This window comes from Vitis riparia, chromosome 3, assembly GCF_004353265.1.
Source record: "Vitis riparia cultivar Riparia Gloire de Montpellier isolate 1030 chromosome 3, EGFV_Vit.rip_1.0, whole genome shotgun sequence".
NCBI classification, from domain to species: domain Eukaryota; kingdom Viridiplantae; phylum Streptophyta; class Magnoliopsida; order Vitales; family Vitaceae; genus Vitis; species Vitis riparia.
The window spans coordinates 9,838,281-9,857,615 of record NC_048433.1 but is presented as its reverse complement, the minus strand read 5'-3'; the positions used below and the strand labels follow the sequence as shown (position 1 = coordinate 9,857,615).

The 19,335-nt window shown below is 33.5% G+C and overlaps 2 protein-coding genes across 2 annotated transcripts; one reads left to right on the top strand and one right to left on the bottom strand.

Moving 5' to 3' along the window:
- Nucleotides 1-225: 225 nt before the first annotated feature.
- LOC117911541 (HVA22-like protein a) lies at nt 226-4,596 on the top strand. The gene is made up of 8 exons (XM_034825947.1): nt 226-418; nt 581-607; nt 778-900; nt 1,706-1,955; nt 2,251-2,325; nt 2,583-2,669; nt 2,777-2,857; nt 3,871-4,596. Exons 1-8 carry the CDS (start codon nt 363-365, stop codon nt 4,192-4,194), a joined length of 1,023 nt encoding a protein of 340 aa, XP_034681838.1. The 5' UTR covers nt 226-362; the 3' UTR covers nt 4,195-4,596.
- Nucleotides 4,597-16,518: 11,922 nt separating this feature from the next.
- Nucleotides 16,519-19,128, bottom strand: LOC117911462 (geraniol 8-hydroxylase-like). Its single transcript, XM_034825851.1, has 2 exons — nt 17,821-19,128; nt 16,519-17,402 (listed from the first exon to the last, which is right to left on the bottom strand). Exons 1-2 carry the CDS (start codon nt 18,697-18,699, stop codon nt 16,791-16,793), a joined length of 1,491 nt encoding a protein of 496 aa, XP_034681742.1. The 5' UTR covers nt 18,700-19,128; the 3' UTR covers nt 16,519-16,790.
- Nucleotides 19,129-19,335: the final 207 nt, after the last annotated feature.

Sequence of the window (19,335 nt, the reverse complement as noted above, 5' to 3'; positions counted from 1 at the left end):
AAGAATCAAAATATCTCATGGTTTAAAATTTTATTTACAAGTGAGATTTTATTTTGATTGGAAACACTTTTCATTCTATTCCCATTGTTAGAGGGAATGAAATTGTTGGAGGGGAATGAAAGAGAAGAGGAAGGAGAAAAGGAATAGGAAAGGAATGAGGTGATGCCACTCTTCATTCCGCGTAACAAACACGTCCACAGAATTCTTCTTGGTATCTTGTTGCTCCCAGTCTTCTTTTCGGTCTCTTATAAACACTAAAAAGTACTCCAAAAGAGCACACTTCAAGAATCTTCTTCGTTTTTCTCCTTCCCTTTCTCTTCACGGATAAGCTGAGAAAGCCCAGCTCATTCTTCAATTCCAAGATGGGTGTTATGAATGTTCTCAAATTCTCAGCTGCATGCTTTGATCTTCTTGGCTGGTATGGTGTCCACGCATTTTCTCGCCATGGAAAATTTTGGAAATGAAGTGGAATTCTGTGTTTGAGTACAAAACTGGGATTTGCTTTGATTATCTCTTTTGTTTGAATTGCCCACATTCTTGTGATTATTGTTTGTTAATTTGTTTGGATTTCTACTTGCAGGCCTCTCTTTGCACTGGGTTATCCTCTGTAAGTGTTCGTCTTAAGACTCAAGATATGATAATTTGTTTACTCTTTTCTTGTCCTATGAATTCCTAGTTCGGTCATATATGTTTATTAATTGTGTTGAGAAACTGAAAAAGCAAAGGATTATTAGTTACTACCATAATAATCATCAACATCATCTTGGTTCTTCACAGATATTCTTCAATTTGGGTAATTGAGACTAACTCAATCTCAGACTTTCGGAAGTTGGTGACGTATTGGGTTCTATTTTCCTTGATTTCACTCTTTGATCAAGCTTTTGCCAAGCTCCTTGAATGGTAATTTTGCTCAACTGCATTATACTATATGTAACCCTGTGTGGTTCATTTCTTTGCCTATTGGGAATTTGGAGTTGCTTTTTTCACTTTGCTTCCCTGTGACAATAATGGAGACGCTTAATGTTACAGGCCTCCATGTATTCTATTTCCCTCATTTCTCTGCTTTGACAAATGCCCACAATCTGATTAGCAGACAGGTTATAACATCTGAAAAACAAGTGGTTTATTTTGGTTTTTTTAAGGACGATAATTTTCATTTGGACAAATGGTCTAAAGGGGTATTGATGTTTGGCTGAATTCATGGAATTTTCTAAGCTAATATGGGATTTATTCTTGATTTCAAGATAATTGTAGATATTGTAGAAATTGATGAAATATAAACGATGAAATGGGACTTACTGTCCTGTTTGAAAGCATGGATGAACTTATTTCCATGGAATTTGTCTGCCTTGAAATTAAATTAAGCTTTATGCATCATTTGGATGCTAAGAAATAAATGGAAAAAAAAAAATTCAGAATCTGACAGGTTTGTGTATGGCAACTGGATTTAATCTCTCAGTTCAAGCTTAATTGGGGCAAATGCAGATCATCTTTGGACCCATTGAAAGCTCTAATCTGTTCACAATTCTAATGATAAAACTGGATTCTTTGTTTCCTTTTTGTAACTGGTGTCTAAAAAATCGGTGTGTAGTTTGCTTTTTCTTGGAAGATAAGATGATTACATGATCATTTTTTCTACTTGCCTTATCATCATGAGATTATGTATTTTTTTGACCATGTTATTTTCTTATATAATGCATGTCAGGATACCATTCTGGCCTTACATAAAGCTGATGATCATCTGCTGCCTGGTGATGCCTCATTTTGATGGTTCATATTATGTCTATCAACACCTTGTTCATCCATGCTTGTCCATGGACCCACAAGTTGTCGTGAATTGGCTCTTCAATGAATCAAAAAAGTTGTCTCCTAGCAGAGAAAACTTTCTTGTTGCAGCAGATCAATATATTAAAGAGAATGGAGCTGAAGCTTTGGAGAAACTCCTTGCTAGTAAGGTATGCCATTATATGTAGGCTTATCAACAAGTCAAACAGAGAGTTTTGTTTGAGATGTTCAGGTAAAAATGAATATAGCAGGTTGTCTAGCATTGTTTGATCTAAATTCATGTACATGTCTATATGGACTTATGTTCTCCTTTTTGCACATATGCATGTGCATTTAGATTTATGTAATCATACATGCATAATCAGATTCAAATGTGATAGCCTGGTAAAATCATGTCTTCTGGAAACATGTTGGCTGTGGTTTCTCTCCCACTGTCCTCTTCTTTATACATGACTTATGCTTCAGTTGAAGAGCACGAAGCCTAATGTTGAAGTGAAAGAGATCAAAGAACCTGTAGCACCGGAGAAAAAAGTGGAACAGGCAAGTAGTCTGATGTGGCTATTTCATTTCTATGGAGTTAGGTCCCCAGAGAAATGTTGCTCATGTAGATTACTAATCCATTTGACTCAATGGCCTTGGTTTTCATAGAAAACGACTTTATGTATGTTTCTGTGATTAAAGGATATTTTGATAGTAAACTAATCCATAATTTTCAAAATAATAATATATTGATGCATGTTTTTGCAATTCATGAATTCCTTTGATGATTGATCATTCTCACCTTTTTCTCACTGCAGTGGCAGTGTGAAGAGCTCAATGTTGCTCAAAAGGAGATCCAAGTTGAAGTAACAGAGATAAAAAAAAATGGGGATGGAGCAAAGCGGGTAAGTTTTCCTTTTTATTTACAAAGAAGCCTGTCTTTACACTAGGATTATTATTATTGAGACATGGGTGTTGAATGGTTTTGGATTTTTGCTCAAATCATGTGAAGTGTGAAGGTCCTAATGTTGCTAAGGAGGAGATCAAAGTTACAAAAGTAGCACAGAGAACATTTGGTGGTACGGCAAAGTGGGTAAGGTTTCTTGATATATTTAAATGGAACCTCATATTTCACTAGGATTAATTTTGCCCCTACAAACATATTCGGATACAAGTTGAAGACAAATTTCCAGATATCGATAAAATTTAGACATGAGTAATGAATGACCTTAGAAACATGCACAACTCTTGTGTGAAATGCAATGAGAGTGGAAAATAGCTAAGATGAAAAATGGCCTAATATTGTTTTGTAGTTACCTCAACAACTTCAGTAATTTTTGTCATCCTTTATGAATGGAAAGCGCAGTCCCTTCAGTAATTCAGTGTATTCACAACTGGGTGAGGCATATCAGCATTACTGTCTTGTACCTAAGTCGACCTTTGACAAGGATGCCTTGACATGTGTCTGACTTTTGTCAACCCCATTATTCCCTTGATCATAGGATAAATGTCATGTAGTATCCTCTTCATCTTGAAAGAGTGAAGTGGTAATACTCTTTCCTCTGAGTCCATCATGACCATGCAATTCTGGCTCATTGGGCTGAGTGGAAGGATTCCCTTCTGCTTCAAATCATAGGGACCTATGCCATGGTCAGCCTCTTTAATTCAAAGGATTGAAGTACTCAAATCCATTTTTTTGCATCCATCTTAGTCATGCATTGATGTCTCATGGTTAACCAGGAAGATCGAGCTTCCATCCATGACATCAGCATCTACAGGGCTATAACACCCCCCTTCCTTGGCATAAGACATCATCACTCTGGTTATCTTTAGAACCATGGAGGTTGGAACTCTAATTATTGCATACGGTTCTTGATGTTTAGTCAATATACCATAGGATTTTAAGTATCATGCCCATGTTTGTTTACCAGATATATGGCTTACCAAAATGAGGGACTGATTATGGTCGTAAGTACCCTTTTCCCATTAATTTCTTGCCTCTTATCAAAACTATGCTCTGCTGAGATTATGTCTTTTAGAGTCCAAAATCAGGGCAAACCAACAAACAGCATTATGTTAAACTTTTACAAACTGCTACATTTTCAGGTTAAACGAACAGAGTTAAATCTTGGTGAAACTAAAAGTACTACAACCTGTGCTGAGGAGATAGCAGAAAGGGCAGCTGGACTGTTGAATTCCCATCTTCAAGGGGAGAGACATAAGGCCACTTCTGAGCAGCTGAAAGCCAAAAACCAGGCAACCAAAACCAATGGTTCCCCATCTGCTTCAATGGAAAACAAATCTGATCAGACCAAAAACAATGGAATCTCAGCTTCTTCGACAGTGAAGAGACCTGGTGAGCAACACAAGTGTGCATCTAGCAATGGACTGGAGCAGAAGAATAACAAAATCAGGAGGAGAAGGCGCTAGTCCCTGAGACTTGCAAGGCCATCAGAAGAACCAAAGCAAAGTGGTGGTAGAATGAAAGACTGGGGATCATGGTGCAATATCTGTAATGTGAGCCGCACTAGTGAGCTTGACATGGCCTCTCATCTTAATGGAAGGAGGCACTTTAATAGGATAAACTATAACGCAGCTGTCTGACTGGATGTTTCTTCAGACTATTGATACGTACAAATGGTTTTAGATAGAAATATACAGGCCATTGGAGGGTGTTCACTGATGCCTCTATTTTTGTTTTATGAATTAAAAACAGTATTTCCATGTTCAGTATAGGATTCTTGGTAAGAGGGATGTCTAATCCAGCTATGGAGGATCAGTTCAAAATTCTACCCCTTGAACATTAGTCTATTGGATCAGATCAAAACTATGCTGTGAACAATAATGGATAGGAATCCTTGTGGGTCTCCGGTCATATAAAGCTTTAGTTCATGCACTGACATTTCTGCTCCATCTTCCCAAGGTGACATCTTTCTTTGAGAAGCATATAATAAATATAGTAAAAGATTTTACTTACATTACAAAAATCTTGAAAATACCCAAAAACCAACCACTTGTTTAGTTGATGCATGGCTGGTTGAAAATTAAACCTAATTGAGGAATGAGGTAGCAGAGATCAAGGAGTAAGAGCAGCAGGGAGTGATAAGTTAAAACAGAAGAATGTAAGATTATGCTAAGGTTGTGTTAGGAAGAGGTGGAATGAATTCAAATTAGGAAGCCCCATTTCAACTTATTCGATAATGCTAAGGTACCATAGTAGTACCTATTGAACTCTAAATGTAGACATTGAATATATAGATTAGATTAGATAATTGAACGACTGTACAAATGAATGGGATCAATGTAAAATGTTATAGATAAATGGAATTTAAGGTATAAACAATAGAATTTGAAAATGTATATGTGTTGTCATCTAATTGAAGATGATTTTTGATACCTACTAAAAGTACACTTGGTACAGTAGGTGGATGCTAAGTTATTTTCATATCTTTTTTTTCTTTCCTTCTTAAAATTTTTATTTTTATTTTTTTAAAGTGCTGATCAAATAAAGTAAAATTGGGTATAAACAAACTACTTCAACTTTGGCAAATTAGGTCTCAAAATTTTGGATTCAAGGTCATAATATTGCCTTGAACACAATGTAAAACTCTCACCATCCTTTCAATTAATTGCAGTCGCACACACTAAAAAAACAAAAAAAAAAAACTCTAAAATATAAAAGGGTTAAATCTAATTTCTTACAACAAAACTGGTTGAGACTTCACGATCCAACACTTCCATAAGTTGTCTTGGTTGTGAACATGATTGCCCATTTGCCCGAGCTTGTAAAAGGATGTCCACTCTTTATATGAATGTGTATGATGAAATTTAGATAGTTGAATGATAATACAAATAAATGTAATTAAGATATAAAAATATAAATGAATAAGATTTAGGTATACCTTCAAAGTACTCGGACCAAAAGTGTACACATGACACCACCCTTTTTTATACCAAATAGAAAATTAACTTTGGGTCTATGCAACACATGACCAGAAACATGAACAAATGAAATAAAAACTTTGGATCCTAAATATCCTACTTGTTTCCTTGTATTGCCAATTTCTTTTTCTCTGTAGTCTCACGGGCATGACACAGATAACTTGCAGCTGACCTGCCAGAGTTGTGTTAAAGTTGGAAACACTACAATAATTGAGGATCCAAAGTTTTTAATAAAGCTTTATGTAATAAAATGCATTTTTTGAAAGGATCACATAACGTCAAAAAATTTCATATATCACTTTTAATCTTGGATTTTTAAAATTTTGATAAATATTAGATTTATATAAAGAAATACTTATAAATTTTAGAAGATGCTTTTATCTCTCTCAAAATCACTTTTGATAAAATTTTAATTATTATTTTTTTAAATTTGTGTTACTTTTGTTTAAATGTTGTGCTAGAAAGTTGATTGAATTTTCGTTTTAAAAGATAGGAAATATATTATTATTATTTTTATCTTCTACCATTAATTAGAATAAGAAAGAATGTTTTTAGTTAAATTTTAAAGATATATGAACATACAATATAGAAATTCTAGTTGTATCATCTAATCATATCATTGAAATTATATTTCTCACTTATTCGATCTATTGTCAAAATTGAAAGTTATTTTGACATATACCTTAATCTCATCTCAATCATATCATTGAAATTGTAGTTTTCACTGGTTTAATTTGTTTTCATAACTCAAAGTTATTTTTACATATGCCCAAGTCCCATCTCAATTGTACTCATTTAATTTGTGATATGAATCCAAACTTACTTCAACAGATGCTCAATTCTCAACTTTGTTTCAATAACTCATTTAATTTGTTGTCAACTAAAAGTTACTTTTCACTAAACATCGAAAAGAGTGGTGTCACCTACACACTTTTTGGTTGAATCTTAAGACTTTTATCCAAATCTCATTCGTTTTTATACCTTTACACCTTGATCTTATTCATTTGTACTCTTATTTAATACATAAATTTCATCATACACATCCAATATTGGAGATCAAGAGTTTATTAGCTGATTACTACTCAAAAACCACACATTTTAGATACTAACTTTCATGAGTTTCACACCTTTTGAGTAGTAATTATGCCTAATATGCCCAAATAATACATTGCTACCCTTGCTAGAGATACTAATGGTTCTTTGTTGAGTTTTGGAGATATTTTAAGGTGATTTTTTGAAGCATAAAGTGACAAATGGAAAATGGAATGGAGGAGGGTGCATAATTTGGATGAGGAGGAAGAGGAAATGCACTTGGACCAAGCTTTGGAGCTTAATTGAAGGTGGTGGAGATGGATTAAAAATGAAGAAATGAGAGAAATTGCAAAGAGGAGTCGGAATAGCATGATTTTCAATTTCGCATGACCATGCGAAATTTTCGCATTCGCATAGTCATGCGAAATGAAACAGGAAGGATGTTGGCTGCAGCACATAAGGAAATTGTGAAAAAGTGATTTCGCATGACCATGCGAAATTTTCGCACAATCATGTGAAACACTCCAGAAGAACGAAATTGAAGCTGATGGATTTTCCACTTCGCATCATCATGCGAGATTGCTAGGGGCTCGTGCGAAAATGCATTTTCTCCAGATTCCTTGATGAAGAAGCATCCGGAAGACCTCTAAAATGTTGCCAAGTGTCCTTTTTACCTTGGCCTATAAATAGAAACGAGATGGACTCATTTAAGAACTTTTTTTTACCTTTGATACATTTTCTAATTGTAGAACTTTTCATACTTCTTCTCTCTATATAATTCTCCATTTTCCTTCAGTTTCTCTTATTTTCTCGGTAGCCAAACATGTCTTGTGAGATCAAATCTCCAAGCATGAGTGGCTAAATCTCGTTTTTCTCAGAGGAGGGAGGATATAGAGGCAAGATCTATGGTAAATTGGAGAATTGAGCTTGAATTGCTAAGGTAATTTGATCCAATTGATTGATTAATTGAAATTTGGGGATTTTTCTCTTCAAATTGTCTTGGATGATCACTACAATGCAAGCTAGGTAGATTCATCAAATTCTCTAGATTTAATGAGATTGAATAGTTGCATTATGTGAATCATCGGAAGATAATTTAAGATGAATTGAATATATGATTTAAATTGATCTCTTGGATTAGATTACCTAATTTGGAGAGAAATTAGATCTAGACCTAAAGCTAAATCAAAAATCGGTTTAGATGAAAATTTAGGTTTTCAATCTCACTTGATGAAATTAGATCTCAACACCTATTCACCATGGAAATTGCTCTCTAGAAAATCCTAACTCCGAGAATCTCACATCTTATTAATTTTCTTCTCTTTTACACTTCATTTTCCTCTCAATTTGAATACATTGTTATTTTGGAATTTTATCATGCAATTTCAAGTAAATTTCACTTGATCACCATCATTTCTTATCATCTCGTTCAAGTCTTAATTACCGAGAATAATCCATCCTTGTGGACAATACCTAAATACCACTATACTACAGTAGTTTGTACTAAAAGCCACTTTTTGATCGGGTACAAATTGCTATAGAATAGTGAATTAGGTTATAAATTTTGTTTTGATCCAATAAACGACAAAATCCGAGCGATAAAAAATGGCGCCGTTTCCGGGGATGGTGCCAAGGTGATTGAGGCATTTTCTTTGGTGAGAATTAACCCTTGTGATCCACATCACAAGATTGGTGAAGTTCTCTTTACCAATTCTCCACTTTCATCTTATTTTTCTTCCAGATTTCATTTTTCTTTTTCTTTTTCTCTTTTCTTTTTTTTTTTTGTTGTGTTTTGGTTTTCCTTTGTTTGCTGTGTAGGTGAACCCTTGTATGCTCCATTAGGAACGAAATTCTAAGGGGACGTTGGAAAGAACTAATTCATCTACTCAAGTGCTGAATATTGGAACTGCTACAAATACAATGGAACCTCAAGGTGAAGATCAACTAAGTCAACATGGTCCAAATGAAGAAAATTTCCATTTGTTTTCATAACTCAAAGTTATTTTTACATATGCCCAAGTCCCATCTCAATTGTACTCATTTAATTTGTGATATGAATCCAAACTTACTTCAACAGATGCTCAATTCTCAGCTTTGTTTCAATAACTCATTTAATTTGTTGTCAACTGAAAGTTACTTTTCATTAGACATCGAAAAGAGTGGTGTCACCTACACACTTTTTGGTTGAATCTTAAGACTTTTATCCAAATCTCATTCGTTTTTATACCTTTACACCTTGATCTTATTCATTTGTACTCTTATTTAATACATAAATTTCATCATACACATCCAATATTGGAGATCAAGAGTTTATTAGCCATCAATTTGATATCTTATTATTTACCTTATTTGTTACATCTCCTAGTCCAATTTCCATCTAGAAAATTTAACTAAACACAAATAATAATATTAGATACAACTTTTTTTTTAAAAAAAAATGATTAAGACAAGATAATATGACTAAGATATGAATAATTGAATTAAAAAGTATTGCAAATTTTTTTAATTTATAATTAATTTAAAGATCCTATTAAAAAAGAAAAAAGGAAAAAAAAAAAAAAAAGATGAAGATCTAATGCTGGAGATGACAATTTGTGTAAGTGGGTCATGTTTGTGTTGTGTCAAAGTCGAGACATTTTACTATACACCATAAAGTAATGGAAACTGTAACCCTTAAGGGGTATTTATAGGGTTCCCCTATTGGGCTTAAGTGACTTGAACCCACCAAGGCTTGAGTCGCTTAATCTAGCCTAAAATGGGTGCTAATTAATTAATTAATCACACAAAGTCACCCAATTAATTAATTATCCCAATCTAGAGAACTTATTGACTATCCCTTATGCAACCTTACGTAATTACAAAAACGACTTTATGCACAAGAATGAACGTATAACCAATCAAATCCTCATAAATCGTGTCATAATGGTATATGAGCTCACAACGAGGACCATTGGGACCCATAGGAGTATTGGCTCTCTTAAAATTCAATTCTGAAGTTGATTCAACATCCCACTATAGAAAATCAATTGCACTTTAATATCCTATGTAAATAACAACGAAACAAAGCTCAGGTATGTGACCTATTATCCACTACATGCAAACTTCCCATGAATTGGTGTTTGTAATCTAATAAGGTAGTGATATCACCTATCAAGATTACCTCTCTAATAATTGAGTTACATATCTCACTTATTATGTGATCAACTGACGTACTTTAACTCTAAAGAGCATATGTCAAATTCCATTAAAGGAATTACTACAACCATATATTTCAGTATCACATGTCTTTTTTATCATTCAATGGGACACATTGTCTCAAACCCATGAGATATCATGATGTCTTTATTGAGAATACCTGTTGCCACCAGTCTCTATCAACAGTGACCTAATCTATAGAGATATATGGTCACTTTAGGGTCTTACCCACAAGTTAAAGTCTCTTGTTGATTTTGACACAAACTCAATATCCTATCAAGGTTAAGAGTCCATACAGTATAGTAGCTTGGTGAATCGGGATAATTGATAGTCTTGCGTCATGATTCACTATAAGTCCTGTCAAATGTGCATCACATACACTAGTTCCCAAAACATACGAAACCTATCCCAACGACCAAGACAAATCATCCTTCTAATTAGAAGGTGGTGCTCTATAGTCTCTACTGGATTGCCCAAATCCATTAACTGACTAGGAACAATTTATTTACTTACAAAGAACCTATAACTAGTAACCTTTATGCAACTCTTAATGCACCCAAGTCATGTACAATGTAAGAGATGAATTGAATACTTAAATTAATGTTAATACATAAAAGGGATAGCAAGGGGTAGTCAAGTCTGACTTTGTTACATCATGTCTTATTTTTAAGGACATCGTAGAAAGAATAATCTGCTATAGATTCAAGTCATCTCTCTATACTAAAGTTGACTCTCTTTAGTGGAGTATTGAATCAACTTTAGAATTGGATTCTAAGAAAGCCATTACTTTCCTATGGGTCTCAATGGTCCCTATTCGAGCTCGTGTTTTATGGCGACATGCTTTGAGGATATTTTGGGTTTGTAATTCATAAGTGTACATAAGGGCGTTTTGGTAAAAATGTAAGGTTGCACTAGATCTTATGAATGATCTTTTTGGAATGGGCTAATTAATTATAGGACTAATTGATTAATTAGGAGCCAAGTAGGTTGGATTAGGTGATCCAAGCCTAATTTGGGTTTAAGTCATTAGATTGACCATCCTACACTAGTGTATCATAAACATTTACTGGACTTTTATTTACTCCATTTAATCAATTTTTTCTTTTCAAATAAGAAGCCTATAGGTCTATTTGAAGTTGGGCATGAGCTAAAGTTAGTCCTAAGAGGTAGTCTCAAGGTCCATAACATGATGACATAGTTAGTTATCCTTAGTCATGTGGGGTATGTTGTCACTTTTCTTTTATGACATTTTGTTACTTTTGGGTTATATTTAATCTTAAGGCCTAAATTATTACTTTTTATGCTTTTGTTGTTATCTTGAATAGTATTTAGTTTTGCTTTGTCATATCTATTATTTTTTTTTTTTATGTTAGTTTACTCTTGTTTCTCACAAATAGAGCTAGTGATTTATTGTTGTAGGGTTGCTACGTCAAGTAGAGGAGGATTATTCAAAATAGAAAATTTAATGAAAATTAATTACTCAAAAACACTAGTTTGAAATTAATTGCACATCAAAAAGCACAAATTGTGCTAGACTTTAAAGTTACAATTTTTGCCATATTAGCAATAACGGTCCGAGGGCAACTTAAAGCCAAAGATTTTTATGAAAATTTTAAAATTTTGACCTTTTGAATTATTTTTTTCCAAAAGTAAATTTGAATAAAGAATTTCTTTATTCCAAGTATTAGCAAAAAATATACAAAATTAAAAGACAATATCCTAACATTTTTTTGATTCTTACATTCAATATTGTTGAATTTATTACAAATTAATTCATAACTTTTTGAAATTTCCCGCCAAAGAATTTTCAACAATATCCTTCTCAATTTTTCTGTCCTCGAGGACATAGATTCTTTACAAGCATTTTTTAAAGATGTGTTGAAAAAATAGCAATCAAAGAAAAGGGGGCTACTTGAGGGTTTTATTTTTTGTTTTTGTTTTTGTTTATATATATATATATATATCCATATATTCTATAGAAGAACTTTTCTTATTTTATAAATAATATTTTTTTTTTTTTCTCTATTTTTCTTTTCCCAACAACCCTCCTTATGGAATAGAACAAAAAAAATGTTAGTTTCTTTCATTTAGGTTAATGGTTTCTAATTATATTATTATTCTACGATGTCTTTCATATAAATTTTAAAACATTCTCATATTATAAATTTGAAAATACCTTAACAGGGCTTCTAATAAAAGTGCATATTTAATTTATTTCTAAGTATGAATTAAATTATTAAATATTCAAAAAGTTATAAGTTCTAACACCTTCGTTATATAATACAACAATAACGGACTTAAGTTTTGCATTACTTTAAAATCATTTCCCATGCCAAAAAAATTAGTAAACCCCATAAATAAAATCAAGATGAAACTAACATATCCAAATGCATCCCATATTCCTCTATGAAAATATTTGAACACATGAAATATTGAAAATGCCCATAGGGCAAAATTTTCACATATATTGTAAAAACCCCATTCTTTATTCCAATAGATTCCCAAATTACTTTGGTTAATTCTTTAAGCCCATCTTTAATTGCAAATCATTTTCCATAACCAAAGTATAATATGTATTATTAGGATTGAATGGTCATTTTAATTATTGGTTTCCTATCAAAATATCAATATTCCAATCAATCTTTATGATCTAATTAATGTTGATAAAGCTTAAATATATCCTATTACAATGTCATGATACTACAGTACTTCAAAAAGTATAACATAAAGTCAAAACATAAAACTTCTTAGACAACTTCTAAGTATGCCTACCACTTCATAACAATAATTGGTGATTAACATTCAAAATGAGATTTTAACATACTTAAGATAAGGATTTTAAATGTATTTTGAGTGTGTGTTAGTTCATCTCAACTTAAATTTGTGCTAAGTTTGTATTTAAGGGTTGATGACTCAATCTGGTGAAGAATGCAATAGAAAAATAAAAATTATGATTTAGATGATTTTTGAGTGAGAAAATATTTTGTTGAAGCAAGTTTAAAAGTAGTGGGAGAGACTTGGAGTTCGATACAAGTGATGAAAAGCCAAAATGGAGGTCAAAAGTAGCAAAATATGGAAACCATTGCATGATCTAGAATTTTGAAGTACTATTCCAAAATGAAGTGGAGAAGGCTTATAATAAGTGACCTATAGAAATACATCACCTCTTTTTAAAGTTAGGAACTTATATAAACTCTCATTATTAATGTTTTTAGTGTTGAGATTTGACTCAAATTATTTAATTTTTTACTTTTAGGAAAAACAATATTTATAGAATTTGTGTTTTAGTAAATTACTTTTTAAAGTTTGACTAGGATTACGAAATGGTTGGTTTAGGGTTAATTCATGGAACTCTATAAAATGTGGTTTTATGATATATTTATAGTGAGAGAGATAGAGAGAGAAGAAAAAAAAGTAAGAAGATAGTTAAGAAAGATAGGCAAAGAGCATATTGGGCTTTGAGTAGATAAAGGTTGAGAATTTGAAATTTGTAATCTTGATGTTTATAATAAATTTTATCTTCATTTCCTATTATTACACTGAGTCATGCAAATATTTTGTCTTCTATATTTTATTTTTTCTTGTTACATTTGGGTGTTGTGATTATTTCCAACAAAAGTATCAGAACTTCTGCATACTCAACAAGTGGTATCAAAGTCATGGTGTGAAGATCATGGAAAAATTATTTTCAAGATAATGTTGGACTTAAAATATAATATTGAGCCTTTGATGGAAAAAGTAATTTCAGTATTTGGTAGATCACCATTAAAGATGTTTTGGTGCAACAAGAACTTCTCCGAGCATTACAATGCAAAAAAACATTGAGTATGATAGATGAAGATTGGGAAGAATTAGAAGTAAGAATGGTAAGTAGCATTCATTTAAGTCTAGCTTTCGAAATAAAGTATAGTGTTTCGGATGAGAAGTCTCCTTTTGATTTATGGGAGAAGTTAAAAAAATTTATGTCAAAATCCCTACAAATCACATATATTTGAAAAAACAACTATTTGGGTTAACGATATGAATGAAGAAATGAATGTTAGGAATCATATAAATAAATTTAATAAATGTGTCACCCTATTGTTAAGTTTAAAGGTTAAGATTGATGAGAAAGATCAAACCATTTTTTTATTGGCATCACTACCAAAATCATATGAGACAATGGTGACTATACTCTTAGTTGGAAAGAATGTTGATGGTGGATGAGGTGTCAACTACTCTTTTAGGAACTGAAAACATTAAGCAGTCAAGTAGTTCATCTCATATTAGACAAACTCTTTTAATGAATTTTGAACCACATCATGGTAAGAGTAAATCACAAAGTAGGAATCAAGATAGGAGAGATGATCGTTCCCAATCACGCTTTTGAAGGGACATAGAGTGTTATTATTACTACAAAAAGGGACATATCAGAAGATATTGTGAAGAATTGACAAGCATTTAGAAGTAAGGAAAAATTAGAATCCCAAGAGACTTCAAATTCTACTAATATTGTTGGTGAAAAGTTTGATAAAAGTAATGTTCTTTTTGTTATAGTTGATGAAAATTTTGCTAACTCTTGGATTTTAGATTTTTTGATATTCCTTTCATATGTGTTCATATAAGGAGTAGTCTAATACTTATAAGAAATGTGATATTACTATTATTTGAATGAGCAATGATTCATGCTCTAAAGTAATTGGGGTTGGTACTATAAAGGTGAGAATGTTTGATAATATTGTGAGGCCATTAATTGATGTTAAGCATATTCCTAAGTTGAAGAGGAGTTTGATTTCTTTAGGGGCTTTCGACATTCTGATTTATGATTTTTTATGCAAAAAAAATGGTATTATGAGTATCAATAAAGATGCTTTGACAATGACGAAAGGGAAAAAGGTGAAAAATTTATACATTTTAATTGAAAAAACAATTTTAGGTAGAGCTATGAAGGTAGAGCTAAGCCATGAATCTTTTGCTAGTGTTAAAAAAGTTTTCAAAGTAGAAAAGTGCAACAAGTTGATCAAGACTCCATTTTCATCTAAGAGTACTCATTGGTATAAGAATGAGAGTAATTGCAAAAGGAATGAAGTTATGAAGAAGATAAAGATGATTTATGGAGTCAAGTTTAAACTTGACACTTGTTTATTCTCATTGGTCATGCAGTATTGAGGGAATTTGAGTCAAGATGGAGATTGTTGAAATTTGACTCAAATTATTTAATTTTTTATTTTTAGGAAAGTCAATATTTATAGGGTTTTGTTTTAGTAAATTACTTTTTTAAAGTTTAACTAGGATTAGAAAACTATTGGTTTAAGGTTAATGCATAGAACTTTATAAATTTGTTGTTCTATGATAGATTTATAGTGTTAGAGAGAGAGATATATAGAGAGAAGAAAAAAGTAAGAAAAATAAATGGTGTATTGGGTTTTGAGTAGAAAAAGGTTGAAAGAGTTTGAAATGTGTAATCTTGATATTTATAATAAATTTGATCTCCCTTTCCAATGGATATACTGGACCACGTAAATATTTTATCTTCTTTATTTTATTTATTTTTTCTTGTTGTGTTTAGGTGTTATGATTTTTCATAACAAGAAGTATCCAAGCTTCCGAATGCTCAACATTTTAGGTAGATTTTTACACATCAAGATTTTGCTTTTGACAAATTCTTAACAAAGTTTTAGTTTTCCTTTTCTTCTCTATTCTAATTTTTTGGCAACCAAATAAAGTCTTGAGAAAGAATCCTTCACCATATTTAGGTAATTTTGTGTGATTCAGAAAAGATAGCATGAAGGTGAAGAATATGAAAGAGAAGTAGCAATAACACAATAAGGTATTGATTGGTTTTGTTATGTTTTTGTGTTTAAATCAGTAGAAATAAATCCCATGTATGGTTTGACTTAGACAAGATATAGAAGATACTTATCAAGGTTGTAAATGCATAAATTGAAAACTAAATTAACTAAGATGTTTGATAGATTTGAGACATCTGTTTTCCAAAGTAATTAAATATCCAAGTTCTAGATAGAAATTAATTTTAAGATTTGATAGAAGCCTTGGTCATCTTATCTTTGCTTTTTTTTTTTTGTTGTTGCTTTTTGTTTTTAACTAAGATAGTACCTGTCCACTTTATTGATTTACCATCCATACTCCTCGGTTCATTTGCTCATTCATGTATGATGAGTCACTAAAAAGGTACAAAAATCCTTTTGACAAAGCATATTCCTTTTATAATAATAATAATAATAAAGATTTTACAAATCATTTTTTTTTTTAGATAAAATCCCTTAGATATAACAAATAGTATATTTTTTACATAGATTCTTGAGTTGCATAAGGGAATTTACTTAGTCCAATATACTATAAACCAATTGCTTTCCTAAATCATAGGATCACACACATGAGAAAATGAAAGCATATAATGTAGGAACATTGAATCCATTAATTCTTTCAAAATTAAAAGCATTTATTCTCCAACACTTTATTAGTCATTTAACAAAATTATTTAGCTAGCAATCCCTTCTACACAATAAGTCCCAATGTGTAAGTTGTGAGCTTAAATGACTGAATTTAGTCACGTTGCATAATATAGCAATTATACAATTGCAATTGACCAAAAAAGATTGTTCACTAAATTAATTTTTAGTTTAGAAGTAATTAAGAACCACAAACTCTTGTATAAGACTAAGGCTATGCACCACCATGCAAGAGCACACTGGCTGGCCACTACGATGATATATCAAGTCAAGTGAGCTAGCTATAATATCACGGTGACTGCAATGCACAAGGCATTCTAGTTATGTGTATGCATAGATAGAAAGATAGGTAGCCACAACAGTCCCATATTAAAGGAAGAAAGATGGACTCATGATGAGTCGATCTTAATTTTCTTCTATAAATGGAATGGCAGAAAGAGGAATGGCCTTCTTCAAGGTAGCTCCGCAATGTTCTTGCATGTCAATGGTCAGTGGGGTTGTTCCTTCAGGAAGCTTCCAGTTGAAGGAGTGGATAATGGAAGCTAACACTAGTTGAACCATTCTGACGGCAAGAGGCATGCCTGGGCAGATTCGCCTACCAGCTCCAAATGGTATATATTCAAAATCTTGGCCTCTATAATCTATCTTAGAGCCCAAGAATCTTTCAGGAAGGAAGGATAAAGGATCCTCCCAATAACTTGGATCTCTTGCAATAGCCCACATATTCACAAGGACATGACTGTTACTGGGTATGGTGAAACCGCATAATTCCACATCATTCTTTGCTTTAAAAGGTAAGAGAAGGGGCCCAGCCGGGTGGAGTCTGAGTGTCTCTTTCACAACAGCTTGAAAATATGGAAGTCGATCCATATCTGATTCTCTAACCATTTGACCTGCCCCGATTACTTCGTTAAGTTCCTGCCGAACCTTTTGCATCACCCCTGGATTTCGAAGAAATTCAGTCATTGCCCATTCAGTTGTTATGGTAGATGTATCACTTCCAGCATAAAACAGTTCCTGCCAAAAAGTGAAAATTGTTAACATGCACATGCATCCAAGTCCAAGAGGCCAAGTAGCGCGAGCGGACACAGACACGTAAGGCATCATAGGTTTTTCGGCCTGAGCCACCCGAATTTTAGGGTGAACTTGGGCCGCCTAGGGGCACAAGACTCCTCTTACCGTTTGCACAAGCAAATGAAGCCGAAGGAGGTGGTGGTATAAATACCAACTACAATTTCTTATGACTTTCCAACGTGGGACTTTCTTTTTTCACTTTAAAACACTCACACGCAGACAAACACTCTACCAACATTCTACAATAAATTTCTCTGTAGCAGCGGACTGGTACTAAGCGCCAACTCATTAAGTTTACAAAAAATAACATTAGATTGAGTTTAATTAAAATTAGAGATGTGAATTAATTAATGGGTCTTACCACAATCAAAACCTGGATATTTTCAGAATCGAAATAAGAGCCATCTTCTTGGCACTGATCAAGAATCACATCCAAGAAGTCGTCATTCCTGCTCACCGGATTGGAGGCTCTACACTTGATACGGCTTTTGATTATATCACCAACTATTTCATAAAACCTTCTATAAGATGAAAAAGTGTCACGCTTCACACCTAGCAAATCGAACCTTCGAAACATGGGAAAATAATCTGAAATATTAAACTTGCCAGCGCCCTCCATGATTCCCCACACCAGATCCCTGAAATCCTGAGCCGACTCAAATCCTGGATCAACAAGGTCAACAGAGAAAATGGCGTTTGATAGCACGTTCAAGTTGGTGGCAGAGGCGAGTAGGCCGATATCCACTGGTGTACCGGAAACACAATGCTTACGGATATGTTGGAGAAGTTGTTCCACCTTTTTGTATCGAAGGTGTTGGAGTGAGTCCAGGCTCTGGGATGTGAACAAGTGGTTGTTGCAAACACGGCGGCGGCTGCGCCATACATGGTCCACAGGAGTCCATCCGATTGTGCCTTGAGGACTGTCGATGGCCTCGGGAACAGGACGGTCCAGGAAGTTCTGGCCATGTGTTTGGAGAATTAGTTTGGCTGTCTGGGGAGAGGAGGCGACGACGGTGGTGATGGACCCAAGGCGGAGGGTGATGAGAGGGCCGTGGATTTTCGCCAATCTTGCAAGTGAGTGATGAGGAAGTTTGCCAATTTGGAGTAGGGAGCCCAAAATGGGGAGGCCAGTCGGGCCAGGCGGTAGCTTGGTAGCGTGGGATGATGGGCGCAGAAATTGAAGGAAGAAGAGGCACAGGACCAGTGGCATGCAAAGCAAGAGGAAGGTGTTGAGTTCCATCTTCTATGGCCTTATGGCCTATGAGCCAATGGCCAACGGGAGTATATAAGCGATGGTTTGGGGGAGATATCTCAAATTCCAATTTAGAATACATTTCTTTTTCTAAAAAGAATAATAGAGAAGAGATTTTAGGACACAGAAAAAGTTATGAAAGACAAATAAGATAAAGATTCGAGAAAAAAACTAGAGTGAGAAATACATCATGAAGTAAAATGACTCATGTTCCTCCCATTACACGCAAAAGTAACCGAGACAGAAAGAGCAAAAAAGTCAGCGTCAACGTGTATGCTCCGCTGAAAAAGCAGTCCCTCTTCTTCAAGCTCAAGCCCATCTTCATCATACACAAGTTCTCCGTCGTCTTCAAGTCCTCCGAGAAAGGTAAGGTCCCTAAGAGAAATTGATGCTAATTGTCACTTTCTCTCCTGATAGTCAATATGGGTCCTCATCACCCATCAATGCACGGTGTTCTTCAACTCACCGTTACTTTAGATGGTGAAAATGTTATTGACTGTGAATCAATACTAGGTTATTTACACAAAGGGATGGATCAAATTACAGAAAATCGAAAATTATACAATATTTGTCTTATGTAACACGTTGGAATTATTTAGCTACTATGTTCATAGAAGCAATAAC